We start from the raw sequence: 16,953 nt of genomic DNA on the forward strand, positions 1-16,953 counted from the left end.
TTCTTCGCCAGTTCACTCAAAATAGAAGTAATTTAGGAAAGACAGCAGCAACAGTTGTTTACCTCGCTCTCGTTTTTAAGCCGAAGTCTAGCAGCAATTGTCTCTTCTTGGAGGAAGGCGGGGAGAAGCGGGTGGGTCGTGCTGCTCGCGCTGCCCCTGGTCCATCTCGAGTCCACCCCCCGGAGGAGGCCAACCCGTGACCGATTCTGGCTAAGCGTCCTGATGAGCTGCTTTGTTACGTGTTGTCCAAATTTTACGCGGGTTTTTTAGGTTTACCCCCCGCACTGTAGTGTTTTGAAAAGTGCGTCCTAAAATAGGTGCGCTGTCGCTTTAAGATCCCTTAGCTAGTCTGCTTCGTATTGATCAATCCACCATTTTCCAACACATAGCACACTCAGCGGCAGTGGTAACACAGCGACGGCGGCAGCAGAAAGCCCTACCTGGAGACGCCAGGACCTGGGGCAGTCATGGCAGCCAACATGTATCGGGTTGGAGGTAGATCACGTTTTTGATGTAACGTTATTTATGTGTCCACAATGGCGTGTACGCCGATGTTTGTACGCCACAGCAGCTGCGTTTGTCCTTCCTCTTTTATTTCTCAAAGCTAAAGAGCCGTGTGCTGTAGCTACAGAGGATGATGATGGTGACTGAGAAGGGAGATGAAGAGTGTCGGAACCAAGTGAATGGTCTTTTAAAATGTTGTCGTTTAAAATGTCTGAAGTTGTAACAAAATTAAAATTTTGTTTCACGCGCGCGAAAGCTCTCGGTTTGTTTTCTCTTAAATCATTAAGTCACTTTAGCTTTTAAAGTTAAGTTTGGTCTGCTAGCTTTGTTGGAAACTGCGTTTGACTGAGCAGACTGAGCCAGCTTTTTCTCGTCGTAAGTAACCACTACATTTCAGAAGATGTGAACTCTTACAGCCACACCGTCTGTTTATTGATGGCCATTCAAATCGATGGCCATTTAAGTAGAAAGCTTTACCATCAATCAAGTTATTAGCCATCATCACTTTCATAAATTAAAGAAATTCACAGGTGTGGCTAAACTTAAATGCCTAAAATATCACTCAAATTCCCTCCTGAACTGTTATGGCAACCACAAGGTCCAGAATCTGAATTCTTTATTCTTAATTGACCTTTTAATACTTAAAAAGCTGTTCTGGTGTTTTTAAATCATTGTGTAGTTCCTAAAATCTGCCTTTGTAGCTAAGCAGGTTCAAACTAATAGGCTAGCAGAGATCATGGGGTCAGAACCTCTGGGGATGGGACGGACTGCCAAAATGTACCCCCATAACGAACTAGCTGGCTCTAGGGCAGTTTGGATCATGGACTACTCTGAAAGGCTATGCAAAATTGGATAATCAGAATTTCTTCCACAGGGTTATCCTCAGCAACATACATTTTGGCTAAATGAAGCCTAGGCTATATTTTCATATGGATGGTGTAGGCCCAGTTTGGACACTCACTGGTTAAAATACACTGTCATTTTTTCCCATGTTTATAGCAATGTTTTCTGGTGATTGAACTGTCTAGGTGTGGACTGAAGACCTAACAAAAACATGTTATAGAATTGCATAGAGAACTAAGTTCTTCAGGTAAAATAGAACCTACACCTTTAGGTACACCTGCACTTGTCTGTTATGATAGCCAACGTATTCAAGTCTCTGATGTATCCACTTCTTAACTGTTACACATTGATGTTGACCTCTTGAGAAGGAGGTGATTAGAAGCATGAATAAGTTATTTTAGTTGTTGCCAGGTCTGGTCTCCTGACTTCAGGAGTCTTTGTCTCATCAGGTAGTCTACTCATCAGTTGACCTGAGAGGAGTGGTTATCTCCCCTTCTCCCCTCCTTCCGTTGAGTTCAGCCATGGGAAGTCCCAGTGTTTTCTCCAACTGGACTCAATCCCCCCCACCCTGTAACCTGTGCTTCATAAAGCAGATTAGAGGTGGTCTTCTTGACCCTCCAACTGCCTCACGCCTGATTGTGGTAGCTAGAGAAAGCTCCTTGTAAAATGCAGAGGAGCTTACCAGCTTTCTTGAAGGGGCTGCTTGTAAGAGAAGCCTGTTTCTCTTTGGGAGACACTGGATTTTTTGGATGTTGCTGGAAGAACCTGTGTATTGATGTGGCATACTCCTTGCTCAGACGCTGTTGTAGCATTGATTTTACCGGTCTATTAGGAGGATCATGGTCACTGGCTATCGGCTTTCAGTTGGCCCACATACAAAGGGTTTGTGTGAAGCTGAAATGGATTCAGGCCTCCATGGAAGCTTAGTCTGTGGCACCAGTCTGTATTTTCACTAAGTTAGTACTGTTTTTGATCGAGGGGCAAGTGCAGTGGAGTGAAACCACCTGGGTGGGTGCAGCTGAGACACTGTTGGACTTTTAGGCTACTGTCTAAAGGGCGCTTCACTACAAGAACGATAACTATAATGATAAATGTAACCATAACGTTAAAAGCATCCACACTGACCAACGATAAGCAAAGTCTCTCCTTGTGTTAATGAATGTGATGGCGAAAATTTGATGGTTTCTAATTGGCTGTTGGCTTTTGGGGATCGCTCTGAAAGTGATCCCCAACGATATCATTCATGTCGTTATCGTTATAGTTTGTGTGAATATTAACGAGAACAATATATTTTTATAGTTATCGCTATAGTTATCGTTCTTGGTGTGAACGGCTCTTAAACCTGCAGCTCCATGGCTGAAACGCCACCTGCCCGTGTTCCACTCTCCAGACCAAAGGCAAGGGAAATTGGGGTCTTCGTCGGGTGGGAGCCCTCTGCCCCAAAGCTTTACCGTCTCTGATTTCAGCTTTTGGCCTGGCCAAAAGGGCCTGGCTGGGCTGGGTTGGGCTGGTTTGGACTGGTAGGACAAAAGGTCATTTGCGCAAATCTTTGCCCTACTTTTGTGACCGTGTGAGTAGAAGAAGAGAATTTTTCTAACTACATAAGCTTACATGGACATGAGTACTTTTGAAAGGTTTATAAGCCGTTTAGAATTAGACTATTCTCTTGTGTTTCTTTCAAGGTGAGGTCAGCGTCTCCTACTCACGGCTCAGCTTGGGAGTCCCCTCACTAGCTGTTAACTGTAACTGACTGATAAGTTTCCCATTTATGCACTGCCTGTTCAGAGGCAACATCAGGCAGCTATTCCACTGTCCCACCATCAGTGTGTTTGTTTGTATGGCTGCGATTAATTCTTTTACTCTAATTGTGGGTAATAGGCCAATGCTTTGATGTCACACTCAGCGACAGATTTGTGTTACTATAATGTTGTGATTTTCAGAAAATAAGCATGCACAAACAATGTGCCCAAGGGTTTTCAGTGCAGTACTAGAAGATGAATGGGTTCAATTTGATTTCTTTAGACTTCATTTTTGGGTGCCAGCTTCATGTAAGTGTGCATGCTGCATACTATTGATGTTTTGCATCCTCCAAATATTTTTGTTTATCTCTTCTAATTGCGAGGTCAGACATTTGTAGACATGAATGCTCTGTTTATCCTTGGTATTTACCTCCAGGAAAAAAAAAACAAAACAGAATCTCCAAGACCTACCACTGGTTACAGGCCTGTCTAATAGCAACAGAAACATAAGATGAAGATATCTAATCAAATAACGTCACATTCAATATAACAGTGACAAGGGCTGTTTTTTTTTTTTGTAGGGCCGCCAAAGAAAGAAACACCCATTTGGTCAATATGATGCATGAGCATGCGCATAAACGTTGTGCTGGTTAGCTAAGAGAAAAGTAAGAAAGAGAAAAGGGACTTTTATTTAGCTAATGAGTATAAAGCTCATTTCCTGTGGAAGAATGTATAGCTCTTTGCATTAGAATGAGGCCATCAGTGAGACAGTGGGCTGCAGAAACAAAGCCTGTCTGATCCCACAGTTTTCTCCCCACATCCTTACCCCTCCAGGTAGAAACTTCCTCAGGGTCCCTGAGAACAAACTGTAGAGAAGAGTCTGGCTGGGTTTAATTAGCTATTTGCACCATAACTTTGGTGGATGGACCTAGACATATAGCCCTAATTGTGTGAGCTATGAATATGTCTAGCTACCTTTTATAAATTGGGTTTCATTTTTGGGGTTGAGGTTTTTTATTTTTATTGGATTCAGTTCATATCATTCAGTTTCTCAGTTACTTCCGGTACTTCCCTTTTTTTGGTGTTTTACTGGAATCCCCAATGAGCTGGTTTACTGACCTGTGCTCTGGTTCCTGCTGGAGCACCCCTCCATCTCGAGTTTCAGCAGGGCACGTTAGGTAAAGCCCCGGTGGACTCACGTGGGTACAGGAGGTCATAGCATCCACCCCCTCTCTGCTGGACTCCACTGTAAGTCCATAAGTGGATAAACCCATGTGATATGGTCCCATGTTATGTAAAAGAAACTCATTGGAGTTCACTTGCTACAAATTGAACCTCCCAAACCAATGCATCTAGCTTTTTTTTTTTTTTTTTTTTTTTTTTTGAAAATGAGAGTTTCTGGTCTCCTGATTTACTTCAGTTGTGTTCACCCTCAGCAGTCAAGGTTGTTCACATTGCCAAACCTTGTCCATGTCCGCAGGGATTTGAGAAGCCCCCCCCCACAAACACACACACACACACACACCATCCCCCAACATCACCTCCAGCTTCAGTGCAGTGCAGTGCAGTGCAGGGCAGGGCAGGGCCTCTGGGGCAGTGTATTTTATGCATTCGGCCTGTGCTAAAGGTGCCTGATTGTGTGTGTGTGTGTGTGTTAAGGAGGCAGGGGGTGTTTGTGTGTGTGTTAAGGAGGCAGGGGGTGTTTGTGTGTGTTGGGAAGGAAGGGGAGGTTTGTGTGTTTTGGGGAAGGAGGGGGTGGTGTAGGCACCAAAGGTTCTCGAGTGGGTCCAAGGTAGTCAGAACCCCTCAGTGCTGGGTGTAGGTGAAATATCTGTGGTTTTCTGAAAATACCATTCGGGCCGCTGTGGTCGTCCTGTGAAAATGAATGATTGGTGAAAAGAATGGCGAGACACTGAGATGCACAGAGAAGAGAGAGGGAGAAGAGAGAGGGAGAAGAGAGAGGGAGAAGAGAGAGGGAGAAGAGAGAGGGAGAAGAGAGAGGGAGAAGAGAGAGGGAGAAGAGAGGGGGAGAAGAGAGGGGGAGAAGAGAGAGGGAGAAGAGAGAGAGAGAGAGAGAACTGATGGGAGGGGGGGGTCCGAGAAAGAAAGGCCAAACACCGATAGACAAACAGGAGGTGAAGATGGATGTGAGTTTGCAGATGAAGATGGGAATTGAGAGAATGAGACACACTCATTCACTCCAGCCTAGGCCTGTCCCACCTGAGATGGCTATCTCTCTGCCACTGGCCGGTGATTGACAGATTAAACACAAACCTGATCTTTTATTTATCACATGTCTTGCTTTGGCACCGCAGGCTTCCTTTTGTTTGGCTCGGTCAGGTAGCGCTACATGCGTTCTGATGAACTCGCCTCCCTGTCTTGACAGCACCGCCGCAGCGGGCGTCCGTGTCATTCTGGCCTGCACTCGTCTCCCCACCAAGCTTCACATCAACTTCTCAAAGCCATCACAAGAGCACTACTGCATTGGTGTTGAATTCTGCCTGGCAGTTTTTGTAAAGTCATTTTACTTAATATGCAAACAACAACAAAACTCAACAAAGTCAAAGAATATGAGGGGAATGGGCAAAGGACTCCTGTCACTCAGTAGTGTGACTGCAGTGACTGCATGATGTGAGATGGATGCAGACCTGAAGTCTAAAGTGGTTTTCAGTGGATTGTCTTTTGGAACACACTGTGTCAGTTCGGTTTCACACCAGGAAAATGGGCTTCCTGAATGGAATGAAAGTAGTCTGGAAATGAAGTTCTTTGTAGTATGTTAATCTTCAGGGACAAAAGATATTACAGACGTGAAATCATCTTGCATTTGGAAAACTGGAACATTTTACAAAACCTGAAAATCAATTGAATTCTATATGCAAGTACTACAGAAATATTGGGATATATAGGCAAATTAAGGCAATCTTGAATCAGCCATGGCAATGTGGGGGAGATGCATTTTAAGAGTTCAAAGCAGTGTCCTCTTTGACTGTATAGTTGTTTTGTTGTGGTCGAGCCTTTGTGTGCCAGCCTGGCACTTACTTGGCAGAGTGGCAGACAGACTGACGTGCTCAAGCTCAAGAAGTTCGGAGGGTGTCTCTGAACAGATGTGGAATAGCCTAACCCGCGTCTTGGGTAAAAACAACCCAGTTGCTGATGGTGTGTTTGTGTGGGAGAGAAGGGGTGGGCATCCCAAGGCAAACGGTTCATATTGCCATAGTAACCTCCATCCTCTAAATGAAGAGTTGTCTGTGTGAGAGAGAGAGAGAGTGTGACAAACAGAATTTGCGTTTTGTTGTCCCTCCACACCTTTGCTTTAGATTGTATCTGATTCTCTTCCTCTGGTCTTCCCTTTGTTCCTCTCGATCTCTCAGTCTGCTTTTTTGGAGTTTGTCTGTCTACCCCATCCTCTCCTCCTCTTCCTCGCATCCTCTCCTCCTCTCCCCTACTTTCCCTCCTCTCCCCCTCATCCTGTCCTCCTCTCCCCCTCTCCCCTACTTTCTCTCTTTCCTTAACCCTTCGTCTCATTATTTTGCCTATCTCTCTCCCTCTTTCTGGCCTGGTTATAATGCCACTCTGCCAATTCTCATTCTCTCTCTCTCTCTCTCTCTCTCTCTCTCTCTCTCTCTCTCTCTCTCCCCCCCTCCCCTCCATCTACCATTCTGTTTGTCTGTCTTTCTCTCTGTCTGCCCCCCCTACACCCCCCGTCTCTCGGCAACATACTCGGATTGGATCACAGAAAATTTAACTGCACTGTGATGTCACAGCCTCTGTTGCCCTGTGATTGGCTGTGGCTGGCAGGAAGGGGGATGGGGGCACAAATGCCGTGGGCGCTATGAGAGAGGGAGAGAGAGCAAGAGAAAGAAGAAAGAAAGACAGACAAACAGACAGACAGACAGACAGAAGGACTGGTTCTGGCTTGTGCTGGCTATAGGTCTTTTAAAAAAAGTGTAGTCAAGTCTGAGCTTGGGTTTGCCTCTTTTTCTTTTTTTTTTTTTTTTTTTCTCCCCTCGTGCTCTAGCATACTCTTTCGCTGTGTCTGTTTCACTGAGTTCAAGTTTTTTTTTTTTTTTTTTTGCCAGTTGTGCAAAGAGAACTCTGTGAAAAAGTAGAGAGAAAGAGAGACGGGTGTGGCTCGTGCTCTTACACACACACTTACACACTCACTCACTCACACACACACTCACTCACACGTACACACACCCACACACACACCATTTCACCAAGGGCAGAGACAAGTAGGCCAGATGATTCATTAGTGCTTTGTTTTGAGTGTGTGTGTGTGCGTGTTTGCTGGTGTTGTGAATGTGTGCGTGCATGCATATGCTTTCGTGTCCCTTTATTTGTCTGTTTGTCTGCCCACTACACATTTATGTGTTAGTAGTAGTAGTCGGTACGTGTATTAAGTGTGTGTGTGATTTAAATTTGTTTATGATAACTTCAGTGCATCATCGATGCATCTAACAGAGGTAGCTAAGGTGAGAATCCCAGACCACACATCAAGTCTACATCACTGTGCACTCAGAGTCTCTTAAGACGAGACCAACAGTGTGTCTGTAGACAGGAGCAACAGTCCACATACCAGTAGTGGACTAGACCTACCCTGTCCCCTGTCATGGCTGTCGTAGACTAGACAAGCACTGTCTCTGTGTATTTAATGGTAGTTGCTGTGTTGTGCCCGAAATGGTGTGTGTGTGTGTGTGTGTGCGTTGTTTGTGTGCGCTTGTTTGTGTGTGTGTGTGCTTGCTACGCATGCGTAGGGGCTCTCGCCTGAGGTAGGTATGGATAACGCGGGCTTGACTGCAAGCAGAGATAACGAAGATGTGCTCTGAAACCGGAGATGAGATGAGAGGAGGAAGGAGAAGCAAACAGGAGATGAGCGGAGCGGAGCATAGAAATGGCATGGAGAGCACAGGGCATCTAAAGGAAGGAGTGAGGAAGGGAGGAGTGGAGAGGGACGAAGACGAGGTGAAGAGGAGAGGAGATGGACAGATGAAGGAAGGAAGGGAGGGAAGAAAGAAAGAAAGAAAGAAGGGAGGGAGATAGAGAAAGATGGAAGAAGGGAGGTATGGTGCTCTGGCAGGACTCCATGTGGTGGGTGTAATCCCGTGTGTGTGCGTGTGCGTGCGTGTGTGTGTGTGTGTGTGTGTTTAACGGCAGACGCCCCACCAGGCCGGGGGCTAACGGAGACGTCCCACTGACACACAGGCTTGGAGCGGTGCCAGCACGGATGGAGAGATGGGGGATTGGTTGAGAAGGAAGATTAGAGGCTGAGATGTGTGTGTGTGTGTGTGTGTGTGTTTGGGTTGAGACATGGAGAGAGAAGGAGAAAGAAGATGAACATGAATGCCAAAGGTCTCCACCAACTGTGCTGGTGGTATGGTGCATATTTGTCCCTGCTATTCCATCCATACATTTCACTCTGTGTGTATGTGTTGTTTTTGTGTGTGTGCGTCTTCATGTTTGCATGCGCACGCCTGCTGTGAGTTGTTTTTCATTCCTGACACTGCGGGTGAAAGAGCAACCCTGTACGGCTCGCCTCTCTCTCTCTCTCTCTCTCTCTCTCTCTCTCTCTCTCTCTCTCTCTCTCTCTCTCTCTCTCTCTCTCTCTCTCTCTCGCGCGCGCGCGCCTCACCCTCAAAGCCCTGCACCCTTCGGCTCTGAGGCTAACCGACCGGCTGGCTGGCTAAAGGGACCAGCAGTTTCGGGGCCTGTCCTCCTGCTGAGTGAGGCTTCAGAAGCCGCGCATTTAATCGAGGGCGCCTCGGCGTGTGTGTGTGCTGAGCTTCAAAAATGAATCTCAGGCGTGTGTGTTTGTCAGGCAAGGGTTTGGCTTCAGTACTAGAAGGGGAATTCCTGATGCAAGCCCGAGAGCAGGCAGAAAAAAAAGAAAAACCCACCAACTTTTCTTCTGGCTTTATTTGCCTGGCAGGAAATCGTCTGGAGAGTGTACGAAGAAAGGAAGACTAGCGACCTTGATTCGTTCAAATGTTATTCCTAATCCTTCATATACATTTAAACATGTTACCTTTACAGCCTTCAGAATTGACCCCACAAGACTTTGAGAGCAGTGCAGCCCATGCCCGGGGAGAACTCTGTTGACTTTTGCTTCAGAGAAGATCATTGATTGTGGTGTGGAAGATGCTGAGATAGGCCTAGTTGACGTGCAGGCTTTAGGAGAGTGTAGAATATGACCTGGAGAAACACGTAGGCCGCTGACACGCATGCCAGATGTCCCAACTGTGCAAGCTACTGTGAAGTTCTCGAAATAGTCACTCTTTGCAATACTTCAGAGTTGTTTGTTTGTCGATGAAAGCTGAATGAGGCCTAGTATAATTGATTGTTCAGCAGATGCTTTTATTCAAAGTTACTTGTAGAGCTTAGTGGGTTTACTTGTTCACTCTCGGAACCAAAACTATAGCATTGCTTTGTAAAATAGTGAAACAACTGTGTGTGTGTGCGTGTGTGTGAGAGTAGCTATGCAAAACTTAACTGAAAAGGTTGCTGCTTGTGAAGAAGGCCTAAAACACAGTTCAGGTGATTGGCTTCACAGGCAACTTTGGATAGAAGAATGATGTAAAACAAAAGTGCTAGAGACATTAGTTCATAAAGAGCATTGTTTTGCCAGCAGATTATGTCTACATGATAACAGCAGCCCTATAAAATAACAGTGGCCTTATTGGACCCCCCCACCCCTGTCTCTAATGAGTGTTGTGAAAGGGATTTTTTTTTTTTTTTTATAGATGCCCCATCAAGCGCTCAGTCTGTGGTGTGTGTGTGTGTATCCAGCACTCATTTAGAACTCTGCTTAACATTTACTGCAGCTGCTAATGTGTCCATCACTCGGATGTTTGGCCAGTAGCCGGAGGTGGGGGTGTGGAGTCGGGGGGGGGGGTGAGGCAGTAATGGTCTTGTGTGCTTCAGAAGTCCAATCGAAGAGATGAGTCGGCAAACCCCGCCCTGTACACACCTCTAATTACGACTGCTGACTCCAGAGGCTGTTTCCATGCCCAACCACGGCGTTCCTTTCTAATAATCACTTTATAATCCAATCAGAAGGGTGTTGGGCTTTTGGGCTGTACATTTCATATTTTTTATATTTCTGTAGTGTACCGATGTCGGTTCGCAAGAGACATTTTAAGATGGAAGGGAAACCTTCGAATAGGAGGCACATCCGGCCGTGCATGGTAACAGCCTTTTGTGAACAGGCTGCTGAATCACCCCTTCTAAAAAAAAAAAATATTCCCAAAAAAAATCTATTAAATGATTCATCCTGAACTTAATGGTTCAATTCTTAGTCATACAATCTATGTGGATGTAAGCTGCACCTGTAATATCTCTAAATGTGTGTGTGTGTGTTTTCCTCGTAGATTATGTGTACTTTGAAAACTCCTCCAGCAACCCCTTGCTCATTAGGCGAATAGAAGAACTGAATAAGGTAAGCCAGTATGACTGGACCTTCATGGCTGTGTATGTTTGTATCTGTGGATGTTTATGTCTGGGTGGGTTTCTGTGACTTTCAGTGTGTGTGAGAAAGAGACACCCAAGTTATATATTTGCACATGTGGGTGTCCTGTTTTACAGCCTGTGTGTGTGTGTGTGTGAGACCATATGTGAGATGTGCGTGTTTGTATATATGGTATGTATGTGTTTACATATAACACATGCTGTTTACGTGTGTCTGTTTGCCCTCACAGACAGCGAATGGGAATGTGGAGGCCAAGGTAGTGTGTTTCTACAGACGCAGGGACATCTCCAGCACACTGATTGCCTTGGCTGACAAACATGCACGTGAGTTTGAGAGAGAGATGCACATACTGTAGGCTGTTTTATTGTCTCTGCACATTACCTTGTTGTTGGGATTTCATCTTTGTTGCAATAGTAGACCCAACAACAACAACAGAGCAATCATCACCACAGATTTTTCCATCAATCTCTGTCCCTGAAGTGCATTTGGCCAAGGACGAGAGGCAGCCCTCCTCTTCATGCCTGTGCTCAACAGTGCCTCATGTTCACATGTTCCCAGCACTAGCAGACACACTCGGTTAACTCCCCATGTATGGCATGTCTGGATGCTGAGCTGTTGCTGAGATATTAGAGAGAGACCTGAGTGTATGTTGGGTATTATTGATGTCTTGTCAATACAGTTGAGCAGAGCATTGGACCAAAGGATTGCAGAGATGATGGAGGAAGCTGTAATATCTAGAAAAATTACTTGACACATAAGCCTTTGGTAAGAGCTTATAGTGCTGTTTAGTATAATATATGAAATGGTATCAAACATTGAATGGCTAACATTCACATCAGACAATACAGTAAAATGATATTCATTAGAATTGTAAATGATAAAATGTAGGCATAACACATGCAATGAAGTATATGCAAGAAATGGTATGTACTCGGGTGTAAAGATTCACCTATACGTATTGCTAACCGATTTAAACGTTAAAGATGCGAGTGCATCCATACGCAAACCCCTACATCGGTTTAAATGTACTATGTACGGGTCAATTTAAAATGACAAATCGGTTGCTGCTAAGCAATGCTGCAGCGGAAGACCTAACATTACAAATTAGGTTTCTTTCAAAATCATAAGACCTGCTCTGATTCACGAACACCTCAACAGAGCGTCTGGTAGCCTTCTCCAACTAGGGTAAGTAGCGTCACTGCTACAGTGGCAACAAACTAGTTTAGTGTCTAGAGTTTAGTGAAACGCAGCATGGACTAATAACATGTGTTTTCACGTGTGTGTTGCAGTATCCTGAATGAAGTCATATATTCAGTCATAAGCACTAGCTTCTTAGGCTACAACAAACGCCCCTCGTCTGTGTGGTGACTTTGCTCAGCCTTCTTCTGCATTCTCTTTTCTGCTGGAGTCTCCCCATCGCACCGATGCACGTCTGAAAGTTAACTGGGGAGGGAGGGTAATATTGCCTACCTGTCATTGTTGATGTGACAAATTTGCGCTTCTCACAATGTGTGAGTAGCCTCCTTATATCCTCCTTATTTATGGTAAGAGAGGAAAAGGTCATTCAGACACCCTTTCCCCCTGGCACTTGAAATTTAGCAAATCTACAGCTACACTGCAAAGTTTTAAAGTATTGTGATTGGCTCAGCAGCTAAGTAGAAGGGTGACATGAATGTATAGATCTCTATTAATTGGCCGAGTGATTTCGTTTAGAGACATTTGGCAAAGTTCTTAATATCTAAATGTTTGTTCAGTCTTTCAGTCCAGTCAATTAAGTTTATTGTGTGTTTTGGAGAAGTTATAAACCCAATGACGTGCAATTGTAATTTTTTTCTCATGCCATAAAGTAACAAAAATAACTCCCCAGTCTTTTATTGCTAAAGGGTTCTCCAATGTTTTCTCAGTTAGCCTTTTAAAATGATATCAGATTAGTAAACAGAATGTGCCTTTGGAACATTGGATTAATGGTTGCTGATATTGGGCAATGTAGATATTGCATTGAATACTTGCCATTTCTTTCTACAGTCGAGAACCCTTTTGCAATTATGTAAGCACATAATGTAATCTGAAAACTGCTGCCTTGACTAAAAAAAACAATGCAACTGATCTCAGCTGGTATTCTGTCTATAATGGAGTGGAATGGATATTTCTAAGTGACCCCAAACTTTTGACCGCTAGTGTACGATATATAAAAAGCACGTAGGTTAAAGCATTAGCTGAAATGGTTGAATATTCATATTTTGGCCTTAGCTAACGTGTGCTGAATTCTAAATGGTGCCGCTCATCTGAACTGGGCTCAGCAGCCCACGCCGCCAGTGACGTGTGGGCTCTAAGCCTCTCAGATGGGAGTGGGAGTGGTGGGAGGATGGAAAATGCAGAGTGTGTGCTGAGGCGACGACGGAGGGTCTGTTTGTTTGTTTGTGTGTGTGTGTGTGTGTGTGCGTATGCAATGGGGTGAGTGGGAGGGTGGATGGTGTACAAAGTGAGAGTGATGATTTGTTTTATGTGTGCAGAGGTCCTGTGTGTGTGTGTCTGAGAGTGAGCATATGTGTGCACATCTGTGTGTGTGTGTGGGGAGGGAGAGAGCTCAGTGGTGTGGTTGAGACTCCAGTTTCAGAGTGGCGTTGGCTGCCAGCATTCCCACAGCGGCTTCCTCGGCATTCGCAATATTTGAACAATCAAAGCAGACGCGATCGAGGGATTGAATATTGGGGGGGGGGGGTGCTGGAAGGATGGAGGGAGTACATGAACATGGGAGGGAAGAAGGAATGGAGGGAGGATGTGAAATGGAGTGATTGAAAGAAATGAGAAAGATGATAGAATGTGGGTTAAAGGATGGAATGAGAGATGGAGTTGGAGTGGGGGACTGAAGGAGGGATGGATAGAGGCCTGATGTGAGCATTCGAGACCAGTGGCAGTTCTCTCCTGCATCTCAGGTCTCTCAGCGACCGTCTTCTAGTCAGAACCACTACACTATTCCTTTGATTGCACTGGATTCTAGGAGGATGATTCATGTGCATTTCTGCTCTAGCTTGGATCAAACTCGGCCTGTGTTGGTCCCTTTCCCACTAATTTAGTCTCGCAGTCTCTTTTTAGGAGACAGACCGAAAGAAAAGACTTAAGAGTGAGAGAGAGAGAGAGAGAGAGAGAGTGTGAGTGTGTGTGTGTTTTCACTGGAGTATATTTGTAGTTGGCATTTGTCAGACTGTTTTCTCTGTGTGTGCGCGAGCGAACAAGTTTGTGTGTGTTGGGTGAGTCACAGATTAAATATTTTACTTTCTGTGATGCTGCCTCCTCCTCAGTTGAAGTGCTGTGGCCCCACCCTACCTCAGGGAGCCTCTCGCCCGCTCTGCTGCTGGGTGCTGAGAGAGAGGGAGCGTTTCAAAACACCCAAATGAATAAATGACACAGTAATAACCAAATAACTTCCTGCTATCATCCATTTCATTTCAGGCGATCTCCAAACAGTCCCTCAGTGCTCGGGTGCATACTTTTGAAGCATTAGCATTTTGGCCAAGCGAAATGGTCAGCTTAAGCACATTTTGTTTATGTTTGTGGTACCGTGTGGTGGCCAGCTATGGAAGTCTTTCATTTTCGTGGCAAGCGAACTTGGCCTGCGTCTTTCTCTGCTCCATCTCTGTGACTACTTTTTTATGGCTGTGAATCCACAGGCCAGTCCAACGCTGTGATAAAATAATAATAAAAATTCATAAAATGATTTGATGTTTTATTAATGAGACGAGGCAGTTCACACTCAAGTCATATCAGAGGAGAATGTCACAATGTATATGGATCTAATGGGACTGGGATATAAAAAGTTATAACATAATATTCATTTGAGTTACCTTTTTATTAAACATTTTATATCTACTTCAGATGCCATAATGAAGGCCACCATTAAAATATAGTGGCTGTTACATTTTCCTAGGTATTTAAACACTTTGAATGTTAAAATTCCATCATAGAATTCTTTTTTTAAAGAGTACCCCTAATTCAAACCTGTACTTTTCACATATCTAGATCAAAATAGTGCCTTGTGCGCTCTCATACATAGACCTACTCTCTCACTCCCTGCCTCCTTCCTTCCTCTCATCTGGTAAGGTGATTCATTCAGGAATAATTGATGATTGGTTGCGGAAGGTGAATGGTCGAGGGAGTTGGGTGAGAATGGCTCCTGTGGTTTAGCCAGACCACTTGGCTACAAACCTGAGGTGGTCGGTCTAGGAATAGCTGCTCTCTCTCTCTCTCTCTCTCTCTCTCTCTCTCTCTCTCTCTCTCTCTCTCTCTCTCGTCTCTCTCTCTCTCTCGTCTTTGTCTCTCTCTCTCTCTCTCGTCTTTGTCTCTCTCTCTCTCTCTCTCTCTCTCTCTCTCTTTGTCTCTCTCCTCCTCTCATCGGTCACTGTTGCTAAGTTTCTCTCTTTCTCACCACTTCTCCTTCTCACTTTCCCTTCCTTCCCTCTATAGTTTCTTGCACACCTGGTCTTTCACACTCTTTTTCTGAGAGGGAGGAAATTCCCCTAGCTGAACTTGGCCCGTTATGATTCAGAGGAGTAAGTCACAACTCCCACATCTCAGTAAAATATGTATGGCCTTGTGTATGGCCTTGTGAACTGTAACCCATACTGATGGCCTGTTGCCATATAAGGACCAGTTAAAAACATGGTTGATATTGTTTTTTTTGTTTTGTTTGTTTTTGTTTACTCAAATGGGGGACCTTCACCTCTGCTGATGTTGTGATGCGGGACCAGCACTAGCTGTAGCCTCAGCTGATACTGTTTTGACTGTTTTTGACACCTGACATGCCCATTATGTATTGTCTGCACTAGTGTGTGGAACGAACGACAGCAATTATAGTTCGGTGCCCTTCAGAATGTCTCTTTAAAACACATAAATGTGATCCAAGAAACACCCTAAAAGTGTGTGTGCTTTTGGGTTTGCATTCACATTTCAGTGAAGGACCAGAAAGGTGAATTTGATTGTGAATGCTGGCAGACCAAGTGAATGAGCTTGGGAATATGTATTGATTTTAGACACTTGCATCTCAAATCCTGTGATTGTTTCTCTCTTCTACCTGTTCTCCCTCTCTCAATCACTCTCCCCTTCACTCTTTAACCCCCCTTATCTCTCTTTCTTTCTCTCTCCCCCTCCTCTCTTTTTTCCCCATCCAACTCTCTCTCTCTCTCTCTCTCTCTGTATCCAAAGTATCCAATTGTATCTCGGGACTCATTTTAAGGCACTTTTGTGCCTATTTGTCCTTCAAATGAAACAGAGAGAGACAGTAAGGGAATGAAATTGGAGTGTAGTGAGGCGAAAACGGATTGAAAGATAGGAGAGAAGGTGATGAAGGAAAAACATTAGTACACCACAGAGGTCTATATTGACAAAGAAGGTGGTCTTTTGAAACGTAGCCGGCTATGTATTTACTTGTATTTGTTGTTAAAATAAGGGTTCTGAACTTGTATATCACTACGATAAACTTGATGAATAGCAGTCACCTCAGACTCAACATGCCATACTAAAACAGTCTGATTCAGTCGGTTGTTTTCACCGTCTGTTTTGGAGGAGGGAGAGATTGGCACGTAATGTCTCTAAAATGTCTCCATGTCTGTCAACAAAGACCCTGTCCATAAGAACCACACAGATCTGTAAAGCGTCTACATTTTTTTTTTAGTCTGGCTGTTGGCATTCGTTTACATTGAGCCATATAAGCAATGTCTAAGTAAAAAACAGTACACTGCCTCTTTCAGGAAGTGCTAATAGCTGCTTACGAATGCTTAATAAAGACCTTATGACTCAGTTGTGGAGCTCTTCAGAGCTCCCTCACAGGAAGTGTCATTGGGAGCCTGAAGCCAGGCGCATACCAATCAGCCGTGCTAGCTAATACTTGCCATCAGCACCCCGCACCACTGTTGCCTAGCAACAAGTACTGCTGTTGTCCAACCACTGCTAGTGAGGGTAATACTGATGTAGCATCCAAACGTGGTGTTTCAGAATCAATATACCCCATGTCGACTTCCAACAATTGCGGCACAAGTATACCTACTGCGACTGACCACATTATAGGGCTCCATTCATTTGCTGTAGACTATTCCGTGGACAATACCTAAATGGTCAGAACAAGTACATAGGTTTGACTTTTTTTTTTTTTTTACTCGTAAATAAAATGATTCATGATGAATTGTAACTCATCAGTAATTGTAATGACTGAGCAGTAATTGTAAGCAGATTTAATATTTAGTTTTGTTATTGTACTGAAGAGATGGTCCGGTTTAGTCTGTCAGGGTCGTTCCGGTGACCTTGTAAGCACTCCATGTTTGGCCTGACCTTTAACCCCCTTGGGCCCTGCAGGAGAGATGGAGGAGGAGATGGAGAACCCCGAGATCCTGGACCTGCCCGAGAAGC

The 16,953-nt window shown here is 44.6% G+C and overlaps 1 protein-coding gene across 1 annotated transcript in view; it reads left to right on the plus strand.

Moving 5' to 3' along the window:
* The first annotated feature begins 297 nt into the window (after window positions 1-297).
* Window positions 298-16,953, plus strand: part of mta1 (metastasis associated 1) — a 34,931-nt gene continuing 18,275 nt past the window's right edge. Inside the window, 4 exon segments of the mRNA XM_048270795.1 lie at window positions 298-495; window positions 10,454-10,521; window positions 10,781-10,874; window positions 16,900-16,953. The exon segment at window positions 16,900-16,953 is cut by the window's right edge and continues 73 nt beyond it. Of these exon segments, the coding sequence (XP_048126752.1) occupies window positions 468-495; window positions 10,454-10,521; window positions 10,781-10,874; window positions 16,900-16,953 (244 nt within the window). The 5' untranslated portion in view covers window positions 298-467.

Source organism: Alosa alosa, chromosome 19 (assembly GCF_017589495.1).
Source record: "Alosa alosa isolate M-15738 ecotype Scorff River chromosome 19, AALO_Geno_1.1, whole genome shotgun sequence".
NCBI classification, from domain to species: Eukaryota; Metazoa; Chordata; class Actinopteri; order Clupeiformes; family Clupeidae; genus Alosa; species Alosa alosa.